Source organism: Dermacentor albipictus, chromosome 4, assembly GCF_038994185.2.
Source record: "Dermacentor albipictus isolate Rhodes 1998 colony chromosome 4, USDA_Dalb.pri_finalv2, whole genome shotgun sequence".
Lineage (NCBI taxonomy): Eukaryota > Metazoa > Arthropoda > Arachnida > Ixodida > Ixodidae > Dermacentor > Dermacentor albipictus.
Window position 1 is genome coordinate 105,236,611 of NC_091824.1, and position 25,959 is coordinate 105,262,569.

A 25,959-nucleotide genomic window follows, 5' to 3' on the forward strand; every position below is an offset into this window, starting at 1 on the left:
TTCAGTGCTTACTCTCTCCCTTATTTCCTCTTTCTATTCCCCTTTCCCCCACCCCCAGTGTAGGGTAGCAAACTGGGTGCTGTTCTGGTTGGCCTCCCTGCCTTTCCTGTCCTTACTTTCTCTCTCTCTATCCGGATAGTTACACCGACGGTACTTGCCACGGTTGTGGAGAAATAGCCAGGTTAGAACACATGCCCTGGCGGTGTGCCCGGTCATGCTCTATCATCAATAACAGCTCGGCCAAATGGGAGGCGGTTCTTCGCAGCCCTCTTTTAGCTGACCAAGTCAGGGTTGTCCAGCAGGCCCTTGATGCGACCGAGAGGCTCGGCCTTCCAGTTCCTATGTGGGAGTGGCCCGCTTCGTGAATACTCACGATCTGCAGGACTTCAATAAAGTTTTACCATACCATACCATACCATACCATACCATACCATACCATACCATACCATACCATACCATACCATACCATACCATACCAGTTTCGAGGTATGATTTCCCAAAGTGTAGAACGAAGTATATGGGCGTTCCAGCTAGTTCTGTCCTTCAATGCATAAAAAAGCGCTTTGTTAAAAAAGTAACTGGAACAATGGTGCATTCTCACGCCAAGTTTGATGGTGCATATGTCCAAACTGACGTAATTCTGAAAATTCATTCCAAGTGGATGCGCCTTGAAAACTCACCGGCTACGATTCGTCAATTGCAATATCTGCCAAAATGTAATTCATTCAGATAATAACTACTTGACGTTTGTTAATTAGTGAAATATGTGTATTGATTTCTCGTGCAATATCCGCCTCTCTAGATCATCCAGCTCAAGGACTAGAATTATGTTATCTACAACAAGTTATTTTTAAAGATTCTATAAAACTTAAAAATGATCACCCTGTATTCTGGAAGCTGCGTATGCCCTAAATCAAATTGCGCCGTTTAGGGTATTATCTGGCATCTACACTTTCTTCAATCCTAATAAATCGCACTAATAAAGATGGACCACTGTTTTAACGACAAAATTAAGAACGTTACATTCCAGGCGATATTCAGATAAATAGATGTGTTAAGTTCTATGACACCCTGCCGGCAGGAATGAAAAGCACCCTTGAAGAAAGGCTACACTTGCTATTCGAACCAAGTTCTCGGTTGCCACAATATTCCCTACCGAATATTTTAGGTAGCAAGGGTACACTTAGCAAATGGTACTATTAGACTGCGGCACTTCTCGGGTGATCGTTCTGACTTTTAAAAAAAAAATTGGCCTACAGGAAATATGACTTTGGAAGTGCGCTGAAGTAGACTTATACTATACTACTGATATCATATAGGTCTCTGTTAAGAATTTTTGCCGCTGATATTCTGGATGTTACCTTAGCCATAATGATTCCTTCCTTTCATCGAAGGCCCGAGAAGATTATAATACCATGAGAGCGAAACGGCACAGTAATAATACTATGACCCCCGAAGTTCCCCTTTGGATCCTATGCAAATTGCACAAACAACCCCGTGTCCATTTTCCAATTTTAAGCATCGTACGCTGGACTACTTTTGATGTGCAAAATTCGCCAAGTCATAGTAGAGCAGAAAATTGATTGCGATAGCCGGCGTCCAAATTCACGCCCCAGCGACAGTTACCTCTGAATGAGAGAAACTGACTTCAAAGGCAATCCTTTTGCGGCCTGCCTATGGTGGAATCGATTGAGAAGCCGGAAATACGTCACTGCCACCATTTTTTAGACACCAACGTTATCACGAAAATTGCTTTCTCACGCCTCTTACACAGCGTATGTGCGGTATTTCAGGACGCGGTTTTAAATCGCCATAGATATTAACATTTTCAATCTATCTGTCTATAGAAGCTTGACTTGGTATTCACGAACACCTCTGTTACCTATCTGGTACGCTTAATACAGGGCAGCTGGTTTCACTCCGAGAGGAGAGATGAAGCCGTATGATGTCCTAGTCACCTGACACGCCTACAGAAGCTTATGTTAAGTTATCTGCGATAAAAATAAATATGTGCTGCCAGTTATCGAACGCCATTCAAGCGGTTCAGCTTATCCAGCAGGTGGCAGTCATCATGAGTGAGAATCCCTAAAAGCGAGAAATGGACTTTGCCGAATAATTTTGGAAGGCAAACTCAACAGCCACGCTTTTTATGCACGATATTATTAGGCGCCACTCATATATATATATATATATATATATATATATATATATATATATATATATATATATATATATATATATATATATATATATATATATATATATATATATATATATATATATATATATGTATGTATATATATATAGTGACGTGTCAGCCGGAGGGCCCGTCGGTCCAGCCGGAACGTCATCAAAAACATATGCCATAACGTTCCCCTACATTCCTTTCTGAATGTTATACCTTGCGGTCTGGCGCGAAACCGTTCATATATATACACGAGAGGAAAGGGAATCGAGGGGCCTGATTTTTATTATACATATCATAAGCAACGAACAAACAAAGACACGAAGGATAACATTGGGGAAATTACTTGTACTTACTAATTGAAAAAAAGAAATGATGAATTAAGGGAAATGAAAGCAGATCAACAAGCAATTGGCCGCAGGTGAGATACGAACCCACGTCATCGCATTACGCGTGCAATGCTCTTATTAATTGAGCTACCGCGGTGCCGTTCTCCCATCCAGTTTCTGGGCTATTTATGTTTTATACTAGAACTAACACTGCCAGAACCGTCAGTCACACACCTTGGCGACGGATGTGGAACATCCTTTCTGCCGCAGGCGTCACGAGTACGTGATCTATATGAGCAACAGCGGCTGATCCGTAAACCTGTACATGCTACCTACCAAAGAAAATTGAAAAGGCATACCACAAAAAATCAGTGCCATTCCACTCTGAAGATGGATGGCCAGCAAATCTGTGTATGTGGGGCCCTTAATGGCGAACTATCCATTGCCGTGCGTCAAACGCCATATGCACATAAATGGAAGGCGAGGCGCGACTAGTCGCTCCTCCACGATGTAGAGCCTCGAGATGATGGGATACCGCGGTGATTACATACCCATGTATTGTTGCAAAACGCGGCACGGCACCTTTTACTAATGAATCTTGGCTTGTAGAACCAACACGCACCTCACCGCACTCCGAGCAGACGCACTGCTTCTCCGTAGCCAAGGCGATCAGGCGTTGGTCGACGGCCGGCAGTGAAGTAAAGGTTGTGAGGTCAGTCTAAAACAACAAGCGGTCACACACAACACAGGCCACACAAAATTGGTTCCCCCAAGCTCCCTCTGAAACCTGGCATTGCTCCAGTGAAACGCTCCAAGTTTGCGCGGTCGGGGCCACATGGACGGTTCGCAATTCTCCCTGCCTCGTCGTCTTTATTGAGCCGATTACTGTGGTGTGTCTTGCATGCGTAATTCCAATGAGGATATGCACTTTTCGCTTGAATTCGTGGAATGGCTTTCTGTCGACTGTTCTGTCACTGAAGAAATTCCGGGATGCGATTCACACACAGCTTCGCTGTAAAACTGTCGTGGAAATTGCCTTCGCTTTCACGTCGACAAACAAGCTCGTTTAGCCATTTCTGCAAAATAAAAACTGAAATTCACTTTAGCCAAAAGTCCCCTGCCATTGCCGCTCAGAAACGAACTAGCTGATGAAATTGAGAAGGTGCGTCCAGCTTTGCTGCTTTGCGTTTGGTGCAGCCTTCTAATAGTTAGCTTTTTGGGGGGGAGGGGAGGGGGGCACGTGGTTGTGAAAGGAAATCCTCATCCGTCTTTGGAAAAGTCATTGCCCCTAGTTGCTGTTTACACGGCACGCGTATCACCTTATCTTCAGGCATTGCGAAGTAAACAACGCTTTTCTGCACTCTGTGGACGTTCGAAGTACCCAGTCGTACCAACCACAGATCATAATAATTAGAGCTGACGGCGAAAGGCAAACGAAGATGTCAGATCTGTACTACGCAAATTGAACAATTCTTTTTCAACCACTCCTCTTAGGCAATTTTCCTAAGAAGGTTTCTCGATGTCCCTATATGCAAACTTGGCTTCAGTATGAATTTCGCTGTACTGCTTTTCTTTGGAGCTTCCATGTTGGAGTACAGCCTCCGGAATGTTTGCAATGCGATGAAAAGCGTTATTTTTGGCGTCTATCGTCTGCCTTCCTAAAAACTAAATTCATTATTATGTTTTATTGAATTTTCTATTTACTATATTATGACGACTGTTCCTCTATGAAAACGATGCAGGAATACGTCTTTTCCCCAGCAAGATAGTTTTATTTTCTGAGCTGTTTTCACTAATTTCATGCAAACGACCCGCCATGGCGAGCAGGTTCCACTAACGCATAGGAAACAACAACAATCACCTTTCCCCATTTTAGAATGTAATATTCACGACCGAGCAATACGGCACGAAAGAAAGTTTGTTAAAATTGAGCAAAGCCGACTTCCGACTTAGGTTCCCCCGAGGTAGGCGCCAGGATTCCTCACTCAATTTGCGAAGATGGTAGGTGCTTCGCAGTGATTTCCGTCTGAGCGAGAACCCTCGGAAAGTGCTGGACTTGGAGTCTGACAAGCAGCAGGACGCTAGAGCATACAAGTGCCTTGTTGGCTACCCGCGTGACGTAAGGAGGGTCAACAGAGAAGTCACGAGAAGCACCTGGCGTTTCCCATAAATCTGAGCGTTGCGCAGGGTAGATAGCGATTACTGGACTATTTTTTCTCTGCGGGAATTGTTACAAAATAAGGTATCAGGATACGACGTAGGCAGTTCTGCCCTAATGAACTCGTGTCAGAATTGTTACGATGCATCTGCGCCAACCCGCTGTGCTCGCAATAGTGTCCGCTAAAGTGTGCATTTCACATTATTTGTTCAGGTCATCTCAATCAGTTACCGTTTAAGGGCCGTGAGATGCGTTTCGGATCTTCAATGAACTGTAGTATATTCTCCCCAATCCCGCACTGTTTTTACGTAAGATAAACAAAAATCATCCAGGCGTTTCGCACGCTGATAATTAGTTACGGAAACGTTCAAAAAACAACAATGACGAACATTAAAGTAAGGACCACAAATTTTTGAAAAGGTTGCGATTGCCATCATCCACTGAACAATTAGGTGGCGCTTACCCTAATACGTTCTAATAGTCACTGTACGGTCGGGGACACATATTTGTGGATCGCGTCCACAAAGAACGCGCCGAACTTCGCCGTGGCCTATGCGTGCAACTATGCCGGCAATATCATTACTAATATGGATGAGATAGTTGAAGTGGCTGAGGAGTTCTATAGAGATTTATACAGTACCAGTGACACCCACGACGATAATGGAAGAGAAAATAGTCTAGAGGAATTCGAAATCCCAAAGGTAACGCCGGAAGAAGTAAAGAAAGCCTTGGGAGATATGCAAAGGGGGAAGGCAGCTGGGGAAGAACAGGTAACAGCAGATTTGTTGAAGGATGGTGGACAGATTGTTCTAGAGAATCTGGCCACCCTGTATACGCAATGCCTCATGACCTCGAGCGTACCGGAATCATGGAAGAACGCTAACATAATCCTAATTCATAAGAAAGGAGACGCCAAAGACTTGAAAAATTATAGACCGATCAGCTTACTGTCCATTGCCTACAAACTATTTACTAAGGTAATCGCAAATAGAATCAGGAACACCTTAGACTTCTGTCAAGCAAAGGATCAGGCAGGATATCCGTAAAGGCTACTCAACAATAAATCATATTCACACTATCAGTCAGGTGATAGAGAAATGTGCGGAATATAACCAACCCTTATATATAGCTTTCATTGATTACGAGAAAGCGTTTGATTCTGTCGAAACCTCAGCAGTCATGGATGCATTACGGAATCAGGGTGTAGACGAGACGTATGTAAAATTACTGAAAGATATCTATAGCGGCTCCACAGCCACCGTAGTCAACGGTGGCTGTGGGTCAACGCTCTCCCTGTTTTCATGCGATGTGTTTCCGTTTTTATGCGAAGCATATTACGAGGGCTCAACCCAGCTCCTCAGGCGCGGCGGTGACCATGAAATCACGTGACACCGTGACGTCACGACAGAGGAGAAGTGGCTTTGGCTCAACTCTTGCAAGACGGGCTGGGTGGGAATCGAACCAGGGTCTCCGGAGTGTGGGACGGAGACGCTACCACTGAGCCACGAGTACAACGCTTCAAAGCGGTACAAAAGCGCCTCTAGTGAATGCGGTGTTGCCTTAGAAACGCGCTGTTTCTAAGGCGTGCGTCTCTTGCTCAGGCGCACATTTCGTTGCCGCGCCGAACGCTGCTTTGCTCGACGCTCACCGCGTCCAATGCGGGGCGCGTAGTCGCTGCCCTGTAGCCCATTGTCTTACACCCCTTGGCGGGTCGACGGGAACGCTGTCGCGTTCCACTCTTGAAGGCGAAGAAGTAATGCATGAGTTGTTTCTTCGTCTAGCCGAACCAAATATAGCCAAGCAACAGCAGTTCACCAGGCTAAACAGTGGTTCAACAACTAAAATAAAGGCTAGTATGCTTCGCATGCTGGGCTTAACCTTACCTAAGCCACAGCCATTTTTTTTAGAAGCTGTACAATGTCACATTGCTAAACGCAGTCCAGTACAGATATATTCACGTGACAAGACAATTTTCCAAGGTAACCTATTGCTAATCCTCTATGTGTATAACGAAATAAAGTCAGCATGCACCTGTACGACATGCTCCTCAAGATCACCAGCATCCAGCTTGGAGGGTCCATTTACGAAGTCAAAGCACATGTCAGGACCCCAGAGGGCATCAGCAAAGGCGTAATCTACAACATCCCGCCAGGCACGAGCGAAGAACTACTACAAGGACTACGAGTATCCGTAAGATACACGGTTCTCGCAGCACGCATGCTGGGAAGATCGTCAACAGCACTCATCTACTTCGACGGACCGCACGTCCCATACAACATCATATATAAATGATGTGACTACCGCTGCAAACCATACAGGAAATCTGTGCAGTACTGCAGAACCTGCGGAGAACTAGGGCACCGGCAGGATATCTGCCCGAAACCACTTATCAACTTCTGCTACATGTGCGGGATGGAAAATCAACCGGAAGAACATGACTGCCAACCCAGCTGTAAAATCTGTCAACAACCCCATGAGACAGCAGGGAAGGGGTGCCGACATAAACTGAAGCCAAATCCACCACCGTACAAGATCAGACTGCAATGGGAAAACAAGATCCAAGAGCAGCAACGCAGATGGAACTCAAATTCAGACTCAGACTTTCCGGCACTATCCGAATCGAGCAGTACCTCACTACGGAGTCCACGCAGATCCAGAAGTGACTCCAAATCATCAAGTGGTCAAGCAAACGATGGACCCCGGTCAAGATCACGATCTGGATCCCGTACACGCAACCCACAAAAGCGAGTCACGTATGCAGACGCTGCAGGAGGAAACACACGAGCACAAGAACCCACGGAAACCGAACGAGACCTGCGAGCACAACTCCAAAATCAGCAAGTCCTCATTGACAAGCTCATACAAAGGTGCAAAGAACAAAACACCGCCAATCAAGCCTCGAAACCTCAAGGAATGCCAAACATCCCACCACCCCTTGCGGAAGAAAGAATCAAGGAAATCGTAACAATGGAGGTAAGGAAGCAGATACAGGAGGCCATGGCCACTTTTGCCAAGGAGATAACACAACAGCTCCTGGAACACATCACCGCTCAGCTGGCCCCTATCCATGCTACCCTCCAAGACCTCAGCAACTTCATGTCCTATGCCAAGCAGAACCACGTAACGAAAGCCACAGTAGAAAAGCTACTCAACAACACCGACACGGCTCGCAAGAAAGCACGTAAAGACCTCCACAATGCAGCCAGACCGGAATCCATGGCCCGGGGCGAAGAGAACGATATCGAACAAGATGGCGAGTAATACTAAGAAGAGATTACCACAACTCCCAATGAAGCTGTGGCAATGGAACTGTCGCTCTATTCGAACCAAAAGAACAAACCTCCAAGAACTGACCAAACTGGAACAACCAGATATCATCGCTATCCAAGAAACTTATTACACCAATCTGCGCATACAGGGATATGATACACACACCGGATCTCATAGAACAGCCATCCTGACGAAGAAAAATCTCACCACGCAGGATCACGCAATTCAGGGAACAACCGTGGAACACACCCTAGTGGAAGTGCTACCTGAGAAGAAGACACACCAAAGACTATTCGTACTATGCATATATAGCCCACCCAGGGATCCGTTATCCGACTTTGTAAACATCATCACGCAAGCCAGAAAACTATCTAAAGGACATAAACTCGTAATAATGGGGGATTTTAATGCCCCCCACACAGCATGGGGTTACCAGCACACGACCAAGAAAGGAGCGCGAGTGCACGATTCGGCGCAACAAAATCACCTCACCCTCTGGAATGATCCTAAACTACCGACTCGAATAGGCAACAGTGTGTCCAGGGATACAAATCCCGACCTCACCTTTACAGTAGGAATATCCAAGGCGGAATGGACCCGACTGGAAGAAAATCTCGGCAGCGACCACCACATCCTTCAGCTTGAAATCCTGCACCATAAGAAGCCGAGTAGAACAGGAACGGCGAAGCTGACGGATTGGAAGGCCTTCCGAGAACATGACATAGAAGAAAACATCGAAAACATTGAAGAGTGGCTCACCGAAGTGGTCAAGACGGCGGAGAAGCACACTAAAGTCATCCAACTCACGATGGACACGCCGGCCGTAGACTCTCACCTCCTACATCTTTGGGATGCCAGAAGAGGACTACTGAGGCGGTGGAAAAAGATGAAACTTAACCGCAAACTGCAGAGACGGATCGCTCACATAACAAAGCAAGCGGAAGAATACGGAGATCAACTCAACAGGCAGAATTGGCATAAACTGTGCGACCAACTTCAAGGCACACTAAGCACGAAGAAGACCTGGCATATACTGCGAGCCCTTCTAGCTACCACCAGAACCAAGACCCAGCAAAGACATGACCTCAAGAAAATCATTAACTCCCATCCAGGAACAGACAAACAAATCCTGGAAGAAATCAAGCGTAAACTTGTCGGAGACAATGCCCCCAAGGTTACCGATCCCCGACCGTACAAAGGCGAACCAAATCTCACCCTCGACAGCCCTTTCACGCTTCCTGAACTCCATGCCGCCCTTGCCAAATTGACCCGTAACACATCGCCAGGAAATGACAAGGTGACCAACAAGATACTACGAAACCTCCCAGACAAGGCCCTAAATGGACTCCTCGACTACATGAATAACTGCTGGGAAAAAGGTGTGCTCCCAGCAGAATGGAAGCACGCAAATGTAATTATGATCCCAAAACACAACAAGCCACTACAAATCAGCAACCTAAGGCCCATCTCCCTTACTTCCTGCGCTGGAAAGCTGCTCGAACACATGGTTCACAATCGCCTCACCACATACCTCGAAGACTCGGGACTCATGCCCGACACAATGTTTGGCTTCCGACAGCTCCTCTCAGCACAAGATATACTACTGCAGGTCAAGGAAGACCTCTTGGACCACCTAGAACGCCACAAAAAGTTCTCTATTTTAACAATAGACGTAAAAGGAGCCTTCGATAATGTGAAGCATGAAGCAATCCTCCAAAATCTCCAAGATACAAACTGCGGAATCCGGACCTACCAATACGTACACGACGTTCTCAAAGATCGCACGGCTACGGTGGGTATAGGCAACATCCGAAGCGACAAGTTCAAAATGCCCAACAAAGGAACTCCACAAGGGTCAGTCATTTCACCTTTGCTGTTCAATCTCGCACTGATTAAGCTCCCACAACAACTCGATGGCATCGAAGATTTAAGCCATGCAATATATGCCGACGATATAACGTTATGGACAAAAGCGTCCACAACCGGCCAACAGCAAACTACCCTCCAAGAGGCAATCGATCAGATAGAACAGTACCTCTCAAAATGCGGTCTCCAGTGCGCCCCCGAAAAATCGGAGCTACTTATACTCCAGGCAAGGACCCGGGGAAGACCACCAGGCTACGTCGCTCCAGATCCCAACGTCAGACTCAATGGAATCAATATCCCTCAAGTTGGCTCCCTCCGCGTCCTTGGCCTCACAATACATAAAGACGGTTCTGGGGCAGCTACACTTCCGAAGCTTCAAAAGACCCTAACACAAGTAACCCATCTCATTCGGCGTATAACCACCCAAAGAAGAGGACTTAAAGAGCAAGAAACCGTCCAATTAATCCAAGCACTCCTTATAAGCCGGATCACATATGGCACCCCGTATCTACTCCTCAAGAAAGCTGAAATTGAAAAACTCAACATCATCATCAGAAAAGCAATCAAGAGCGCACTAGGACTCCCCAGTACGACCTCAACCACGACACTCCTCAAACTTGGCCTCCATAACACCTGGGAAGAAATGAGCGAAGCGCACAGAGCCAGCCAGCTGGAACGCCTTAAGCTGACTCAAACAGGCAGAGCAGTACTTCGCAAGCTCGCATACAGCGAAAACTTCATAGCAGACTCAGACGCGAAAGCCCGATTGCCGCCACTTCTTCGTGACTCTATCTCAGTCGCTCCAATACCTCGCAACATGCATGCAACATACCACAAAGACAGAAGACAAGCAAGAGTGAGAGCGCTGAGCAAGAAATACTCAAAGAACCCGAACACGAGATATACAGATGCGGCAAAATACCCAGGTAGAAGAGCTTACGCAATTACCGTGACCAACAATCAAGGGAAGGAGCTAATCGCTGCCACCATACCGGCCAGAAATCCAGAAACGGCGGAGGAAGTGGCCATCGTCCTCGGCATCGCCACATGCAAAGATACAGCAATCATCTTGAGCGACTCGCAAACGGCATGTAGAAACCTACGAAGAGGCCGAATTTCTGCCGCAGCAGTGAAGATTCTTAAAGAAATAACAAGACGCCAAGAACTACCCGACACCTACGTCGCATGGACCCCAGGCCACGAACACCTGGCAGGAAACGAAACAGCACATGCTGCTGCCCGAGAGCATACCAGCCGGGATTTCCTGCCGCATGGTCTCCGGAAAGCGACGAGGGTGGAGGACATTCCCATCAACTACGCCGTAATATTGCAACATTACCGACTGGAAAGAAGACAATATCCTCCACCTGATCCAAAATTAAGCAAGGAAGAAGCCACCGCCCTCCGCAGACTACAAACAAATACGTATGTACACGGAATTATCATGCACCGAATGCACCCCACCAAATTCTCATACCTATGCCGGTATTGTGACGTTCCAGACACGCTCCCACACATGGTGTTGGTGTGCCCGCACCGCGAGAAAAACAGTGATGATGATGCCTCAGAACCGCTACAAGCGATCGAAGAAACGTGGGAGGCAATGTTAAAGGCACAGAGCCTGGACGATCAGCGAAGTCTGGTGGACCGGGCCCGGGCTGCAGCATTAGCCAACGGCTTTCTGGACTGAGAGAGCCGCCCACCTAGGGCGAAGAAAGGACACTTTCTCGCTGTTTCTTAAAATAAACGTTCATTCCTCCTCCTCCTCCTCCTCGAGAAAATTTCTTTCTTTCTTTAGCGTGGTTACAATTACTGCTCTTGTCTATATTTGCAGAATGGGACACCAAACGTGGCCATTTTTGTCCCATTTTGCAAAGATGAGTGGTCAAGCCTCTGTTTGTTGAATTAGGTACCTATTGTATTTCTGCGGCTTTAATAAACACGAAGTTTCTCCTGGATATAAAATATACACCTACCGCCTAATGGTTGGTGTGGCGTTTACTAAAGCGTATTCTTTCTGTCTTGGAAGCGGCCGATACACCAATGTGCGACACCTGTGGTTCTGAAAAAAAAAACGTCGAGCCCCTGTTGTACATTCGCTCTCAACGCGACGTCTAGCGCAGATCTTTACCGGCCGCCCTAAGTCGACTGGACTCTAGCAGAACATTTTCTGAAATAAATTTCTTTGATGCTGGCTACATCCGTCGATGGCACAGAAAGTTATTTGCGCGGTGCTGCAGTTTTTGAGGGACACCAACCTCAACGACCGATTGTAGTACTGCTGTCCGTCCTGCTGTGTGCGTGCAGTGTTGATTCTTTCTTTCTCTCCCTATTTTACCCTCTATATTCTCCCTTTCCTTTGTCCCCAGTGTAGGGCAGCACATAGGAAGCTCTTTTGGTTCACCTGCCTGCCTTCCTTCTCTTTGTCTTCCTTCTCTCGTTCTCCCCTACTAAATACCCGATCATGTTGAAAAGCACGGAAGTGTGGTCACGCGATGATTCCAACAAATAGCAGGTCAGATCTTGAAATAATAATCATTTCGACTAAGGAACGCGAAGCGAAGTCGACTGCATTCTTTCTCTCACAGTCGATCGACTCAGTAACCGTTCGTCATCCAGGTCAGTACCCTCTGTGATATAGAGCAGATACCTGTTATTACGTCGGCGATGTCTACAGCGGGCTTTCTCTTCTTCTTTTAATATTCCCCCTTCCCCCTTCCGCGAGAGCAGGGTAGCGAACCGGGCTAAGTACTGGTTAACCCTTCATTTATTTTTCTCTCTCTCTCTTTCTCTCTCGCACATGCACAGAAAAGTAAAACGAGATGAACCCGCTAACCCCAATGACCATATCTTGCTTGATAGTGTAACAAAAAGACAAGAATGCAAAGGGGGGGGGGGGAGACGCGTTAAACGAGCTAGTTATTGGCTAGTTGCCATAACACTGGAATACAGCCAGTCTGCTTGTTCCTTATTTGTTCGATTACTGGAGGCCACTTTAGACTGAGTGCTTTTTAATGAAATCGGGCATTACCGTGATTTCTACTACTGGATCTGACGTGATGCCCTTTCGGATGTTTTTGTTTCGGCGGTCTTTATTTCTATCGGAAGATAGCTGTTTCCAAACGTTCACTTCGACACTTCCCATTCATGTTTGCCTTTAAGAACTGCCGTAGGCGCGACGTCACTTCCTGCTCATTTGTTCAGAGCAGCAACTGCAGTCGTAGCGCCAACAATGCCAGCAGAGCGCGATGATGATCGATGACAGCGAGCTTTAAGGTTGGGCACTCGGCAAACAGTTTTAACCACAGGTTGCGGTCATCCTAGGGTCGTGGGAGGAAAGGTGCCCTGAAGACTATCTGCTTTAACATCGTGCGATCAAGAGAGAGAGAGAGACAACTTCATGTAGTCGCCTGCAGAACGACACCACGACTAAATGGCGCCGTGACGCGGGCCCTGGCGTCTTCTCAGCGGGTGGTCTCTACTCAACTCCAGCGCGTGTTACTCCCGCGGTTGGTCGCCCTGGGGGGCAACGTTCCGTCGGTTTCGCTCGGCCATTGTCTTTCAAGAGCCGCCGAGACCTGCTGGACGGCCCAGGTTTGGCTTTCGTGGTCGTAGCATTCCGCCGCAGCCGCGAGTCGCGGAGGAATCGTTGTACTTGTCGAAGCCTCATTGGGAAACTTGGTGCAATCCCATAGGATGTGCGTCAGGGTGGCCCTCTCCCGCTGGCACACGCGGCACACATCACTCACATATAATTTAGGGTATAGATCAAGAAAAAAAATAAAACTTTGCGTTATCATTAATGTTTCAAAATACCCTTTTAACTATACCTAAGCCATTCCTCACCTGTTTGGTTTAGGCAAAGCTAAAATAAACAACGTTTGAAATTTCACTTGATGAGCTTGCGTGTTAACTTTTAATACATTGCTCAGAAGCAAATGGTTAGTGATCAATTATGCAAGCCAGTGCCATAATACAAAACGATGAAATGCGAAAGAAATATCTGTGAACTATTAAAACGCTGAAGGATTATGTTCCCATAATAGTGTTGTCAAAATAGAGCTCCTTTAGAAAATCGGGACCGCAGCGATACGAAGCAATTGCTCATCCAAATTACTGATTGTTTCATAGGATATAACGTCGCGAATGAACACAGGCGCTATGAAAGGCGTCACAGTGGAGAACTCTGCGTTCAGTTTGATCCCCTGTGGTTCTATTCGAGAGCACAGTAATCGACGTACAAGAATGCTTTTGCATTTCGCTTCTATCGGAGTGCGACCGCAGTGGCCTGAAACCGGGCCCATGACCTCGGGTTCAGCACCTGTGAGTCATGGCCACTGAGTCACCGTTGAATTAGGACAAGTCATGAAGACAAGCAAACATTTTCTTTTTTTTCGATTGCGTTGCTTTCCAATTTTTTTATCACCGAAAACGCAGTTAATAAGCGCATGTTGGGTATATATAAACAAAGCGCTTGGCCGTAAGGGTGCGTTATTCCTCCCTTTCGAATATTCATGATGCACCAACAACGCTGCAATCATTCGTGACGAAGATGCGAAACCCGCCACTCTTTCTCCACTTACAAGGCCGGTCACTGTTTCAGTGAGAAAGAATCGTCAAACCATTCGCAGCCATAAGAACTTTCATTCGCTCCCAATTCTGCCTATTCTATATATCATAACACAGCTGCGTTGTTGCTGCGTAGAGGATCTCATTCTTGGGAGAACGTCGTTGGCCAAATTGTATTCGTGATATTCTCGTTGACATTACAGGTTTCTTTATCATCGTCCACAAGGTACATTGCAGCTCTGTTAAGAAACGCTGGTATTGGTAAACAGCTTTATGTAAGTTCGCCTTGTTGTATTGGGATAGCTGCATCTGATAAAGTTGGTGCCGCGTAAAGGGGGGTTACTTGCTTGGGCGCAGCATCGACCTTGATTGCCTTTCACAGTGCCCGTCTTTAGATATGCAATGCTTAGATTGTATATCATTCATACCGAAAAACTTGTTTAAAACAGCTCGCCGTGCTGTTTCCACGGCCGTGTAACGTGTAACTTCGTAGTGTCTCGTGATGTATTTTAGGTCGTTTCTAGTGGCGAAACTAACGTCAAAAAGAAGAGGCCATATGAGCAAACAAAATTGTCATACTAAAGCACCGCCGTCAATAATGTCCGCAGCACATCGCCAACATTAGATGTGCCAAGGATACTCTTAGTGAAATAAGGGAAGCTTCAGCCTTAAGCACGCTTTCCGTTAGGGAATATCGTCAGGCCTGGCGAACCGAGATATAGCGTAATATCCAATAAACTAAAGCCAACATCTACGTACATAGCCAGCAGCTATGTGCCGAGTGCCTAGTTAGCTGCGTTTACTAAACTGTTGCGTTGACACCTATGTGGAATCGTACTTTAGCGAGCTGCTATGTTCACATCCTGCTGAAACAGACAGATTTTCAAAGCTGCCATGGCAGATACGCGACATCTAATTCTTAGAAAACCGTATGCCTATTTTATTACATGTATTTAAAGAAAGGTTGGTGCCTCTGCGTGGCGCCGTCTACTTCTCTTCTCTTGCGCCATAGTTATCGTCGGAAAGTTGTCAACAATCCCCAAACTGCACAAATAAACACATGAACGAACATTCTCGTACTAAGTCTCACTACTGCAGTGTAAATAAATGTTCGCGCAACACAATAGTTCACATGGCATAAATACTCACAAAGCCGAAGTGTTTACACGCAACCCATGAGTTCACACAGCATAAATGTTTACAAAACCAAGATTTTCACACAGAAGATGTTGGGCACCTGAATGCCGCCCTCTAAATGCGTAAGCATTGTTAATGTCAATGTACTTGACTTAAAAAATTTTTGCCAGTAGTGGAAGCAGTGTACGCTTGCGGGACAGCACGCGTGCTGATGGGTCAGCTTTTTCTATTCGCCCGCGCCAGGACCACATGGAGATGCGGTATCTTGCGTGACGCACAAGCTGCCATGCTGAGCGGCCAGTTTTGCTTCTCGCTTGCGCTGTGCATAGTCGTGCCCTTCTCTATTTTCAACGCCTCCCGCTAGAGCACGCCGTCCTCATATATTCACTGCGGAGGAGCTGGAACCTGGAAACCGTACAGTTAAGGACCACTTCAGTCTGGTCCTTTTCGTTTCTTTTGTACATGTTCCTTCCACAAGGTCTCGATTATAGCGTAAGAAATGGTTTTTCCAGTTTGCGGCCCGTAGCACTTCTCAACAAGGTACGAAACAGTTTTTTTTTTTTTTCGTGTGCGTCACTGGAAAATCTAGAGTGGGATCAGGTGACTGGTTGCATAGCTGTGCAGTCTGCTTATGGGTAAGGGCCACAAGTTTACGAGTGCAATCAATCTGCAACTCTCCGAGTACGATTCTCCGTGCTATCCTCTTTTTAAGCAGGGAACGCTTTTGCTCTGGCATTAATCTGCAGAGCAAACGTCGATGGCTTAATAGGCAACTCCTTAAGTCACAGTTGAAAATGTTGAAAATTTCAGGACTTGTGAAAGCTGCAAGAATACTTGTTGAACAAAAGAATTTAACGGTCATACCTTGCTGACAAACAGCATGTTGCACATTGGGCTACAGCTTGAAAAAACATTCCCCCTGTCATCCAACCAAATGAGCAAAACATGTGCCACCACCAAAAATGTCAGTGTCCACTTCGACAAGCGCTTTAATCCATCCAGCAAGCAATCTATACACGGATCAATTGCATTTATTAAATATACCACCATATACACATAGTAACATACAACTGCAACATAAGTATATAATGTAACTTCCCCAAATTTCGCATTATTCTTCAGGCGCAAAAGCACTGTATGGAGTAATTACCATCCAAAATACACAGGAATATACATTATTATGGGGAGAGAGAACTAGAAGTTCTTACACTTGCGTTTACAAGAACATAACGTGCGAAAGTTTTTAAGATTGCTCCTCCAGGTATTCCAAGATTTCGTGCTATAGAAAACAAAAGTTTGCTTGCCACAAACAGTTGTCACACAACGAAGTAGCAGAGAGCGTTTACAAGCGAATTGAGCGACATTCTTGTTGGTAATGAGCTAACTTAAGCCGGATGACAAGCGAATAGATTCATTTTAAGCATTGCCCAGAAGCCATTAGCCTCAAGCCTAACGTGAAGTTTTGGTAGTCACGAGGTAAATCAGGAAACTACGTGCAAGAAAAGTGGTATACGCTTTTCTAAAAGCGGAATAGACTGCTCCAAAATTTTTATTAAGTGCAGATCTGAAGCAAAGCATGCACTGCATGAAATAACCTGCTCCCAGTTTCAGAGCGAAGCTTAGTGCAAATAGACGCCCTTTGAAATGTTATGTGTGCTTTTCCCGATGTCTTGTGAGTACTAGATGACGCACCAAGCTTAAATTTGATAAAATTGTTCTTCGGTGAACTACCTGGGGCACCTAGTTTGCCGGAAATAGGGGAACGGCTTTGGTGAAGTGCGGGGAAAGTTTAAAGTTTGTGGGTTAATTACGGTCTTCGCAGTAAACTACTAATGCAAGTGCTCCAGAGTGTTATAATGTCTTTTACGAACCTCGTTGAGGGTCAGCGTACTGGCCTCGGACAACTGATACATTTGGCAGAGTTAGACGTTGGCGAAAATTTGGGCACATAATAGCTGACCTAAGTGCCGAATTTCAAGAGTGGGTTGAATTTATAGCCTTTACAGTAAACTACTTATGCACTTGTTCGAAAGCATTGTACAGGAGTTATTCGAAAGGTTTTTTACAGTGTCTAGGGACCATGAAATGTGGCAACAAATTTGAAAGTTCAGGAAATGGGATCACATGCTGGTAAAGTCTAAAGTGTCTGACATTATCATGACCCATGCAGTAATTATACAAGCGCTTCTATGCTTTATACTTGCGTTTTACAAATCACGTAAAATGTTTGCCCACTGTGTCAACTTCCCCTTTTATGGAAATCGGAGTAGAGGGTGGTGGCCCATTGTGTCTCATGCATACGCAAAATTTAACGTGCGCGGCTTAACTATGGCGTTTGCAAATATTCATAGTTATGACGACCTAAAGCCTATTGCAAGCGTTATGCGAATGTTTTTCCCGAAGTCCTGGCAGAACAAACTGAAACACGAAATTTAAATTTACAGGAAATAAAGGCCATGTTCTGGGTCCCATGTGTACGCCGCTTTAAAATGCGCGGTTTATTCACGGACATAAAAATTATTATTACAATTAGTAATCTGTTACAAACAAAAAAAGGCTTTGCTGGAACTCGAGTTGTGACAAATAAATATACTGCTTCTTTTCAAACGCGTGAGCGATGCAAAAACAAGGAAACATGAGAGTATACCTTCAGGGCCAATTTTTACATAAGATATTACAGGTAAATAAGTATTCAATCTTGCCTGAAATTTGAGAGCATGGCACGAATCAGTGTTCGAAGTAAGAATACTTTTTTTTTACTGCGATGGCAGTTCAGTGCTCGAAATTGGGTTTGCTGCCTTGTCGGTCCATCGATCCGTCCATTCTGTTACGCTGACGACGAGCCTTCGTCGTCACCGACGCCTCACAATGGCGATTTCTGTCGTCCTCAAGCCATCTTCGCATCCTCTGCATCGCCATTGCCATCACGCAAAGAAAACGAAAAGCTCCCCACAACCGCGTTCACTAGGATTTCAACCCAAGCCAGTGAAACCATGACATTTGGGAGTCCAGTGCGCGAACCACTGAGTGAGCGCGCAAAAACAACGGTGGGCAATTAATCCAAGGCATTATGCTCCACTACGCTCCATTAGGCTAGTAAAGTCAGTGGGAAACTTCTATTCTGACCTGTACAGTACCCAGAGATGCCACGCATGATCTTCATCGGAAGTAGTGATGAACATGATACTGAGACTCCTTCTTTAACTAGCGATGAAGTTAGAAGGATCTTGCAGGATGTGACCCAGAGAAAAGAGGAAGGATAATATTTATTAACAACCGATTTAATCAACAGCGGAGGAGATATTTTGCTTGAAAACCTTGCGGCCCTTTTTACGCAATGCCTGACGCCTTCAAGTGTACCAGAGAGCTGGAAGGATGCCAACATTGTACAAATCCATAAGGAGTGAGTCTTTCAAGATTTATAGAACTATAGACCCATTAGCTTGCTTGCAGTATTTTACAAAATATTCACGAAGGTAGCTTCCAAAAAGATCAGAGCAACACTTGACTTAAATAAACCAAGAGAACAGGCTGGCTTCAGGAATTACTATTCTACAGCAGATCCACGTCGTCAATCAGGTAACTAGGACACCTGCGCAGTACAATCAACCTCTCCATATGGTCTTCATAGGTTAAACAAAAAGGATATCAGCAGTCATGTATTGCGTAATCACAGAGTACAGGAGGCGCACGGGAATACTTTGCAAAATGCCTACAAAGATTGCGCAGCTATTTCTTCTTCACTGGAAAAGTAGATAATTACCTTTCAAGAAAGGGATCAGAAAAGAAGACACAATCTCTCCAATGCTATTCATTGCATGCTTAGAAGTATTCAAGCTGTTAGACTGGGAAGGCTTGGGAGTGAGGATCAAAGGTGATTATCTCAACAACTTTCTGTTTGCGGGTGATATTGCCTTGTTCAGTAACACTGTGGATGAATCTCAACAAATGATTGAGGACTTTAACCGAAAAACTGTAACAGTAGGGTTGAAGATTAATATGCAGAAGGCGAAGGTAATGTTGAGGAAGCTGTGAAGCGAAGAACTCATGATCGGCAGTTGGCGTCTAGAGTCTGTACAGGGGTATGTTTATCTAGGTCAGTTACTCATAGGGGACCCTGATCATAAGAAAATTTACAGACGACTAAAGATGAATTAAAGTACGTGCCGCAGGTATTACGAAATCCTGAATTGGAGCTTGTCTCTGTCGTTGAAAAGTGTACTATCATTGCACTCTACCGGTGCTCACATATGGGGCAGAAACTTGGAGGTTAACTAGGAAGCTCGAGAACAAGTGAAGGACGGCGCAAAGAGCGATGGAATGAAAATTGTTAGGCGTAACGTTAAGAGACTTGAATAGAGTGGTGTGGATCAAAGAGGCAGACGGGGTAGCCGATATTCTAGTTCACAGTAAGGAAAAAAATTGAGCTGGGCCGATCATGTAATGTGTATGCATGGCAGATAACCGGTGGACCATTAAAGTTACAGAATGGGTGCTACGGAAAGGGAAGCGCAGTCGATGACGGCAGAAAATTAGGTGGGGTGATGAAATTAAGAAATTCGCAGGTGCAAGTTGGAATCAGCTGGCGCAAGACGGATAATTGGAGACCACTGGGAGAGTAGTTCGTGCTTTTGGGAAAATGAAAATAGGCTAATTGTGACGATAATGATCGTGATGATGCTTCCACTCTATAGGAGACTCTGAGCGCAGTGGCTGCTGTGCGTGTATTTCGGAGGCCTGAATGAGCAGCACTGTATTGTACGAGGATTACATTATGTGCGTCGCATAGAAAATGTTCTTGACATGACGGCGATGCGCTTGCGTGTAATTCTACATCGCCGTGCACGTGAAAACAGCATCTGCGGCCCAGAGGAGGCATATATGACAGTAATGATGACAACACTCAAATATGGTACACACCTACAATAGAGGATGTATGTCATTGCACATAATTCCGCCCAGGCCATTCACTCTCTGGCGGTCAAACGTAGGCAGATTTAGGATGTTTGCGATGTTATACACAAAGACGACAGGTGTTCAGTCACAAGTAGCGCAGCGAAAAAGAGGCGGTGAGGTCGTGGTTTGACAGCGATTCGTGCATTTTTGAGGTGGAACTCCTTCCCATCGCTCTCTGTGGCTGGTGAACCTTGTTTCTTTGTTGCCTGCGTGACAACAGATCACAGCTTAATCTGAGTGCGACGAAAAGCAAATAGGCGAGACACTGCAACGAGGCAAGAGGAAAGCAGGCGTGTAATCAGACAGCCATTTGTTGTCGGTACGTCCACAGAAAGTCAATCTTTCCTTAACTTGTGCCTGAACTTTAATCTTACGCAACTTGTTTCTACGCCAACTAGAGCTGGCACTACTTCATCTAACACTCTAGACTTGATCCTTGTCACTCAACCAAACTTAGTACATTCTTTAACCTGTTTCCCAGGACTAAGCGATCAGTGTTTTTTGCATTTTTTTGTAACAGGCCCCGTTAGATGTGAGAAGAACAATGCAAAATTTATTAGAGATTATGCGAGCGGGGATTACACTGCAATTAATAATGAGCTTGCAGTATTCATTGATGGCTGTATACCAGAATTTTTCAGCCGTACCGTGGAAGAAAATTGGAACTTGTTTAAAAACAAAGCCACGTCCCTTGTCGCTAAATATGTGCCATTGCGCAGACTTTCCGGAAAGAAACGCTCTCCCTGGTTTTCCACGAAACTAACAAGACTGTCAAACAAGAAAAAACGCCTTTTCCGTATTGCAAAACGCAGTCGAACATCTACTCGTTGGAGTGATTATTCTAGTGCGCTGCATGCTTATCGTACCGCATTAAAAGAAGCGAAGGATGTTTTTTTTAATACCTATCTACCTTCACTCCTTTCTACAAATCCGTCAAAATTTTGGAGCACTGTTCAAATAAACAAGAAAAATATCATATCTCTTACAGATACGAATGGTAACACCATGAGCAATGCAAAATGTTGCAATGTCCTAAATGACACTTTCGCGAAATCTTTTTCTATTTGCTGTGTTGATACAGTGCCGCACATGCGCAAAGAAGATTTTTTTCCCATGGATCCACTTGTTGTCAATTTTGGGGGGATTTTGAAGTTAATTGAAGATTTAAAACTATCGTCTTCCTGTGGTGCCGACGAAATTAATTCTAAATTTTTGAGGAATACTGCTGTCTACTCCTCTATATTTTTTATGTATCTTTTCACCCAATCTATTGAGTGCTCAACTTTGCCCGCAGACTGGAAGGTGGGGAAGGTGGTCCCTCTGTTGAAATCAGGTAACCCGCATTCTCCTCTCAATTACAGACCCATTTCACTTACCAGCGTGCCTTGCAAAATCCTTGAACACGTAATATTTTCCAATCTTGTCTCATTTCTTGAATCCAACTCTTTCTTCACTTCATCTCAGCATGGCTTTCGCAAAAACTACTCCTGCGAAACACAACTAATATCGTTTACACATAACATTTCTTCCTCTTTAGACAAAGGCCAAGTCATTGACTGTATCTTTCTAGATTTTGCGAAAGCGTTTGACAAGGTGTGTCATCACTTACTGCTTCTTAAACTTAGTACTCTTAATATTGACCCTAATATTCTGAAATGGATAGAATGTTTTCTCAACAACCGTACCCAGTTTGTAACAGCTAACAATTCCAAATCCCCGCGCTGCGCCGTGAAGTCAGGTGTTCCTCAAGGCTCCGTCTTGGGACCGTTATTGTTCCTAATTTATATAAACGACTTACCTGCCGTAGTTAATAGTTCTATTAAACTTTTTGCCGACGATTGCGTTCTATACCGTGAAATAACTAATCAGCATGATAACTTTATTCTTCAGAAAGATCTAGATAACATTTCAAGGTGGTGCTCACAATGGCTAATGTTCTTAAATCCGACTAAATGCAAAATTATGTCTGTCTCACGTCGCTCGAACTCACCAACTCCTTTCGGCTATATTATCAATGAAACTAACCTTGAGCACGTGACTTCCTATAAATATCTTGGAATCCAGCTAAACAGTAATCTTTCATGGCATGCGCACATCGAACATATCACGAACAATGCAAACAGATCTCTTGGCTACATTCGCAGGAATTTCTCAAAAGCCCCACCCCATTTGAAGTTACTGCTCTATAAAACACTAATTAGACCGAAGCTAGAATACGCGTCATCTGTGTGGGACCCTGGTCAAAAAACACTAGCAGATAACATTGAGTCAGTTCAGAACAGGTCAGCACGATTCATCCTTTCTAATTATTCCCGCACATCTAGCGTTTCTTTAATGAAGTCGAACCTTGGCCTTATTAACTTGCACATTCGAAGAAAAATTTCCCGTCTCTGCCTTTTTCAAAAAATCTTTTACCAAAACAGCTCGCTTAAACAAGACTTAATTTCCAAGCCTTCGTACATGTCGTCGCGTCTTGATCATCGGTTTAAAGTGTTCATTCCTTTCTGTCGAACAAATGTTTTCTCTGACTCATTTCTGCCGAAAACCAGTGCCGAGTGGAACCGCCTTCCCCCCTCCATCGCCTGCATCGAGGAGGCATCATCTTTCAAGACTGCAATAACTGATTATCTTTTGAATTTATCACCTTAATACTAATAATTGTTTGAGCATGCATTTTTTATTATTATTGTACCCACCCCCCTTTGTAACGCCCTTTTGGGCCCTGAGGGTACTGTAAATAAATAAATAAATAAATAAAGACTTACTAAAAGACAGAAAAGGGTGGGTAGAGAGAATGGCCATGCAATCTGGTATTCCTTGAACTCTTTATTTCATTCGCAAAGCTTGTGATGTTTCGAGCGCTAGCACCGGTTCTAAGATGCTGCTCCTATGCACTGCGTTTCTGGGGGCTCCGTGTCCCTCTCCTCCCTGCCTGGATGGGAAGGCAGCGGGTCATAAAACAATCAGTCACTCAAAAACAAACAAACGTCCTGCCCACGGGAAGGTCAACGGGCTTCATCTATAGGCCACCATTTTGGCGGGATTCGGGCCCTGCTTGCGTGCGTACCGGGTACACGCACGCAAGACTGGGCCTGAGGAGACTACACCGGAGAATCGGAAGGTGCGCACGTGTTCCTCTCTGCCGACGGCGGCCCCTTTTTTCACCGCCGGCCGATGGTTTCTGCGGCTCGTCGGTGTCCTGGCCTCGACGATTGCGCGGACTCTTTTGTCATCTCGATGTCCTGAGGCAGCGCCTTCCAATCGCGCCCCTGTCTGTCCTTCTGCTTCTTTCTGTTTCCATGCTCTCTGCTGTAAGGTGTGCGATGGCAGGCACTGGCTGCAGGATAGGCAGCCTCTTTCTGCTGGGTTTTTTGTTCTTTATTTTCTCTGTCCAGGCGCGCCATTGGCGACCACCGGCGGCCATGTATTGTGCCGCAGTCAGATTTAGATTCGGACGTGTTGCTGATACTTTTGTTTGTATCCAATCCAGCTTATTAAATGTTTTTTGTTGCTTCTGGAGACGTATGGCGGCTCAGAGTGCTCGAATCCACGGTGGTCGTCCGGCGCGCCGTGAGCGTAGCGTGAGACCACAAGCTATACGAAGCGTCTTTTTCTTGTTCTCCTCCCCACTCAGTGCCGCTCTCCACTGACAAAAGTTCCGGGTTGTCGCGCACGTCAAAAGTACGAAAAAGTTGCTGTCTTCCGCACAAGAAATTTCGACGTTTCGCACTCAGATTCTGTAAATTAAGCGGCGTAGCAAGAAGTTGTGTAAGTGAAGATGAATAACATAGGCGAGATGTATTTTGACGTTATTATAGCTCTTATTACTCCTACCCGCCGGGGGTGCTTAGTAACTATGGTACGGCTGCTAAGCACGAGGTCGCGGGATTGAATCCGGGTCACGGCGGTCGCATTACGGTGCGGGTGAAAAGTGAAAATACCTGTGTGCTAAGGTGCACGTTAAAGAACGCCAGGTGGTCCAAATTATTCCGGAGTCCCCCACTACGACATGCCTCATAATCATATCATGGTTCTGGCAAGGAAAAACCCATAATGTTTTTATTTTTTGTTATTCCTGCGAAGCTGTAATCGGCGCTTCTGTGTTGGTCGGGACTTAAGTCCACAATTCAAAAGTGTACCACATACACAGACCACAGGCATTCATAACCTTGGGTTTCGCCAGACGTTGTGAGTACACGTAGGTTCTTCGACTCTACTATAAAAAACTCAGTATTCGAGCCCTCGTGGCCATTCAAACCCAGAATAACTGCCACGTATTAATAATTCATCAATGGGAATCACCCTGAGGCGTGACATTCATTAAGTACTCTTTCTAAGTTTGGGCAACTTTATAAGTAACTAAATTTGATTGTTGCTTTGTCCTACGCTTGCAGTGCCTTGAGTTTCTTAACTGTTTTGTATTACTCTGGCATCACAAAGATCTACCGTTAACAGTCGTACTGAGTAATTTATAATGACCTAAGCTCGGCCATCTTTTTAGACTCGAGGAAGAAAAAGAAGGATGTGCACACAACATCGGCGTTGTTGCACAACTGTTTATGTTTGTGTCTTCACGTAGGTGTCTGTGCGTACACGCGCAACCTTGCAGTCGTGCGTTCAGGCATGTGCTCTCTACATACGAATGTATGATCTCTTTGTGGTTGTGCATAAAGATGTCTAAGTTCTTGCAGATAAATGTTTCGATCAGTGTTTAAAAAACAATCGCTTTTTCTTCAAGCAGGTGGTGAGTGACAAAGCATGTAAGACAAGAAGCCGTTCCTTTCATTTATCATTTCTCCTCTTCGTTACGAGTTGTCAATCGATCTTCGCTAGTCATAACTGAATATAAGTAGAATGTGCAGAGACCAACGATAGGTTTCACCACAGGCCGCGGCTAGCCTATGCCCAGTACTCTATCCAAGTCGGCGTGAAAGGATTTCTTCAAGCAGCGGTACCTACCCAGTCCCGCATCCAAAGCGACCCATGTTGACGTGAAAGGGTTCTTTGAGAAGCTACAATAATGTACGCTCAGCCACCCAAGTTGGTCCAACGGTTGGTTTCTGTTCCTTCTGCACAGCAGCCCGATGCGCTACCCATTCGTCTATGGACTACCCAGGTAGGCGGGAAACCGTTAGATATATAGAAACATATGACGCCCCCGGAATGCGCATGAAGTGCTCTAAGAAGCGTAACGCGTTACAGAAACAAGTAACGTATTTTCCGTATTCGTGTTACCTGCACGCTCTGCCGCCTATGCAGGGTGCTTATTGCTCCCCTCTGAATTAGTACCACGACGATGCGCATCCTTTTACGGGGTTAGCGTATTCACCGGGGGGAACCTTTTTTACTAGACACTTCTTACATGGAGACCTGCTGTTGCACGCACGCAAGGTTAGCTCCACCCCGGTTTGGCTGCGGGCAACGTTGTGCCGAAAACAGCATTGCGCACAGCTACTTTCCTTACGCCAGCTATAGGCGTGGTCGGCACG

The 25,959-nt window shown here is 45.4% G+C and overlaps 1 protein-coding gene across 3 annotated transcripts in view; it reads left to right on the forward strand.

The window, feature by feature from the left end:
- The window catches only part of LOC139059219 (cholinesterase-like), a 66,067-nt gene that overhangs the window by 30,885 nt on the left and 9,223 nt on the right, over nucleotides 1–25,959 (forward strand). The window contains exon 1 of one of the 3 annotated variants that reach the window (XM_070537343.1): nucleotides 15,881–16,054. The exons of the other annotated variants lie outside the window; for them this stretch is intronic. Within the exon in view, the coding sequence (XP_070393444.1) occupies nucleotides 15,977–16,054 (78 nt within the window). The 5' untranslated portion in view covers nucleotides 15,881–15,976. Of the gene's footprint in view, nucleotides 1–15,880; nucleotides 16,055–25,959 lie in introns of those variants that run through there. 3 annotated transcript variants of the gene reach the window in all.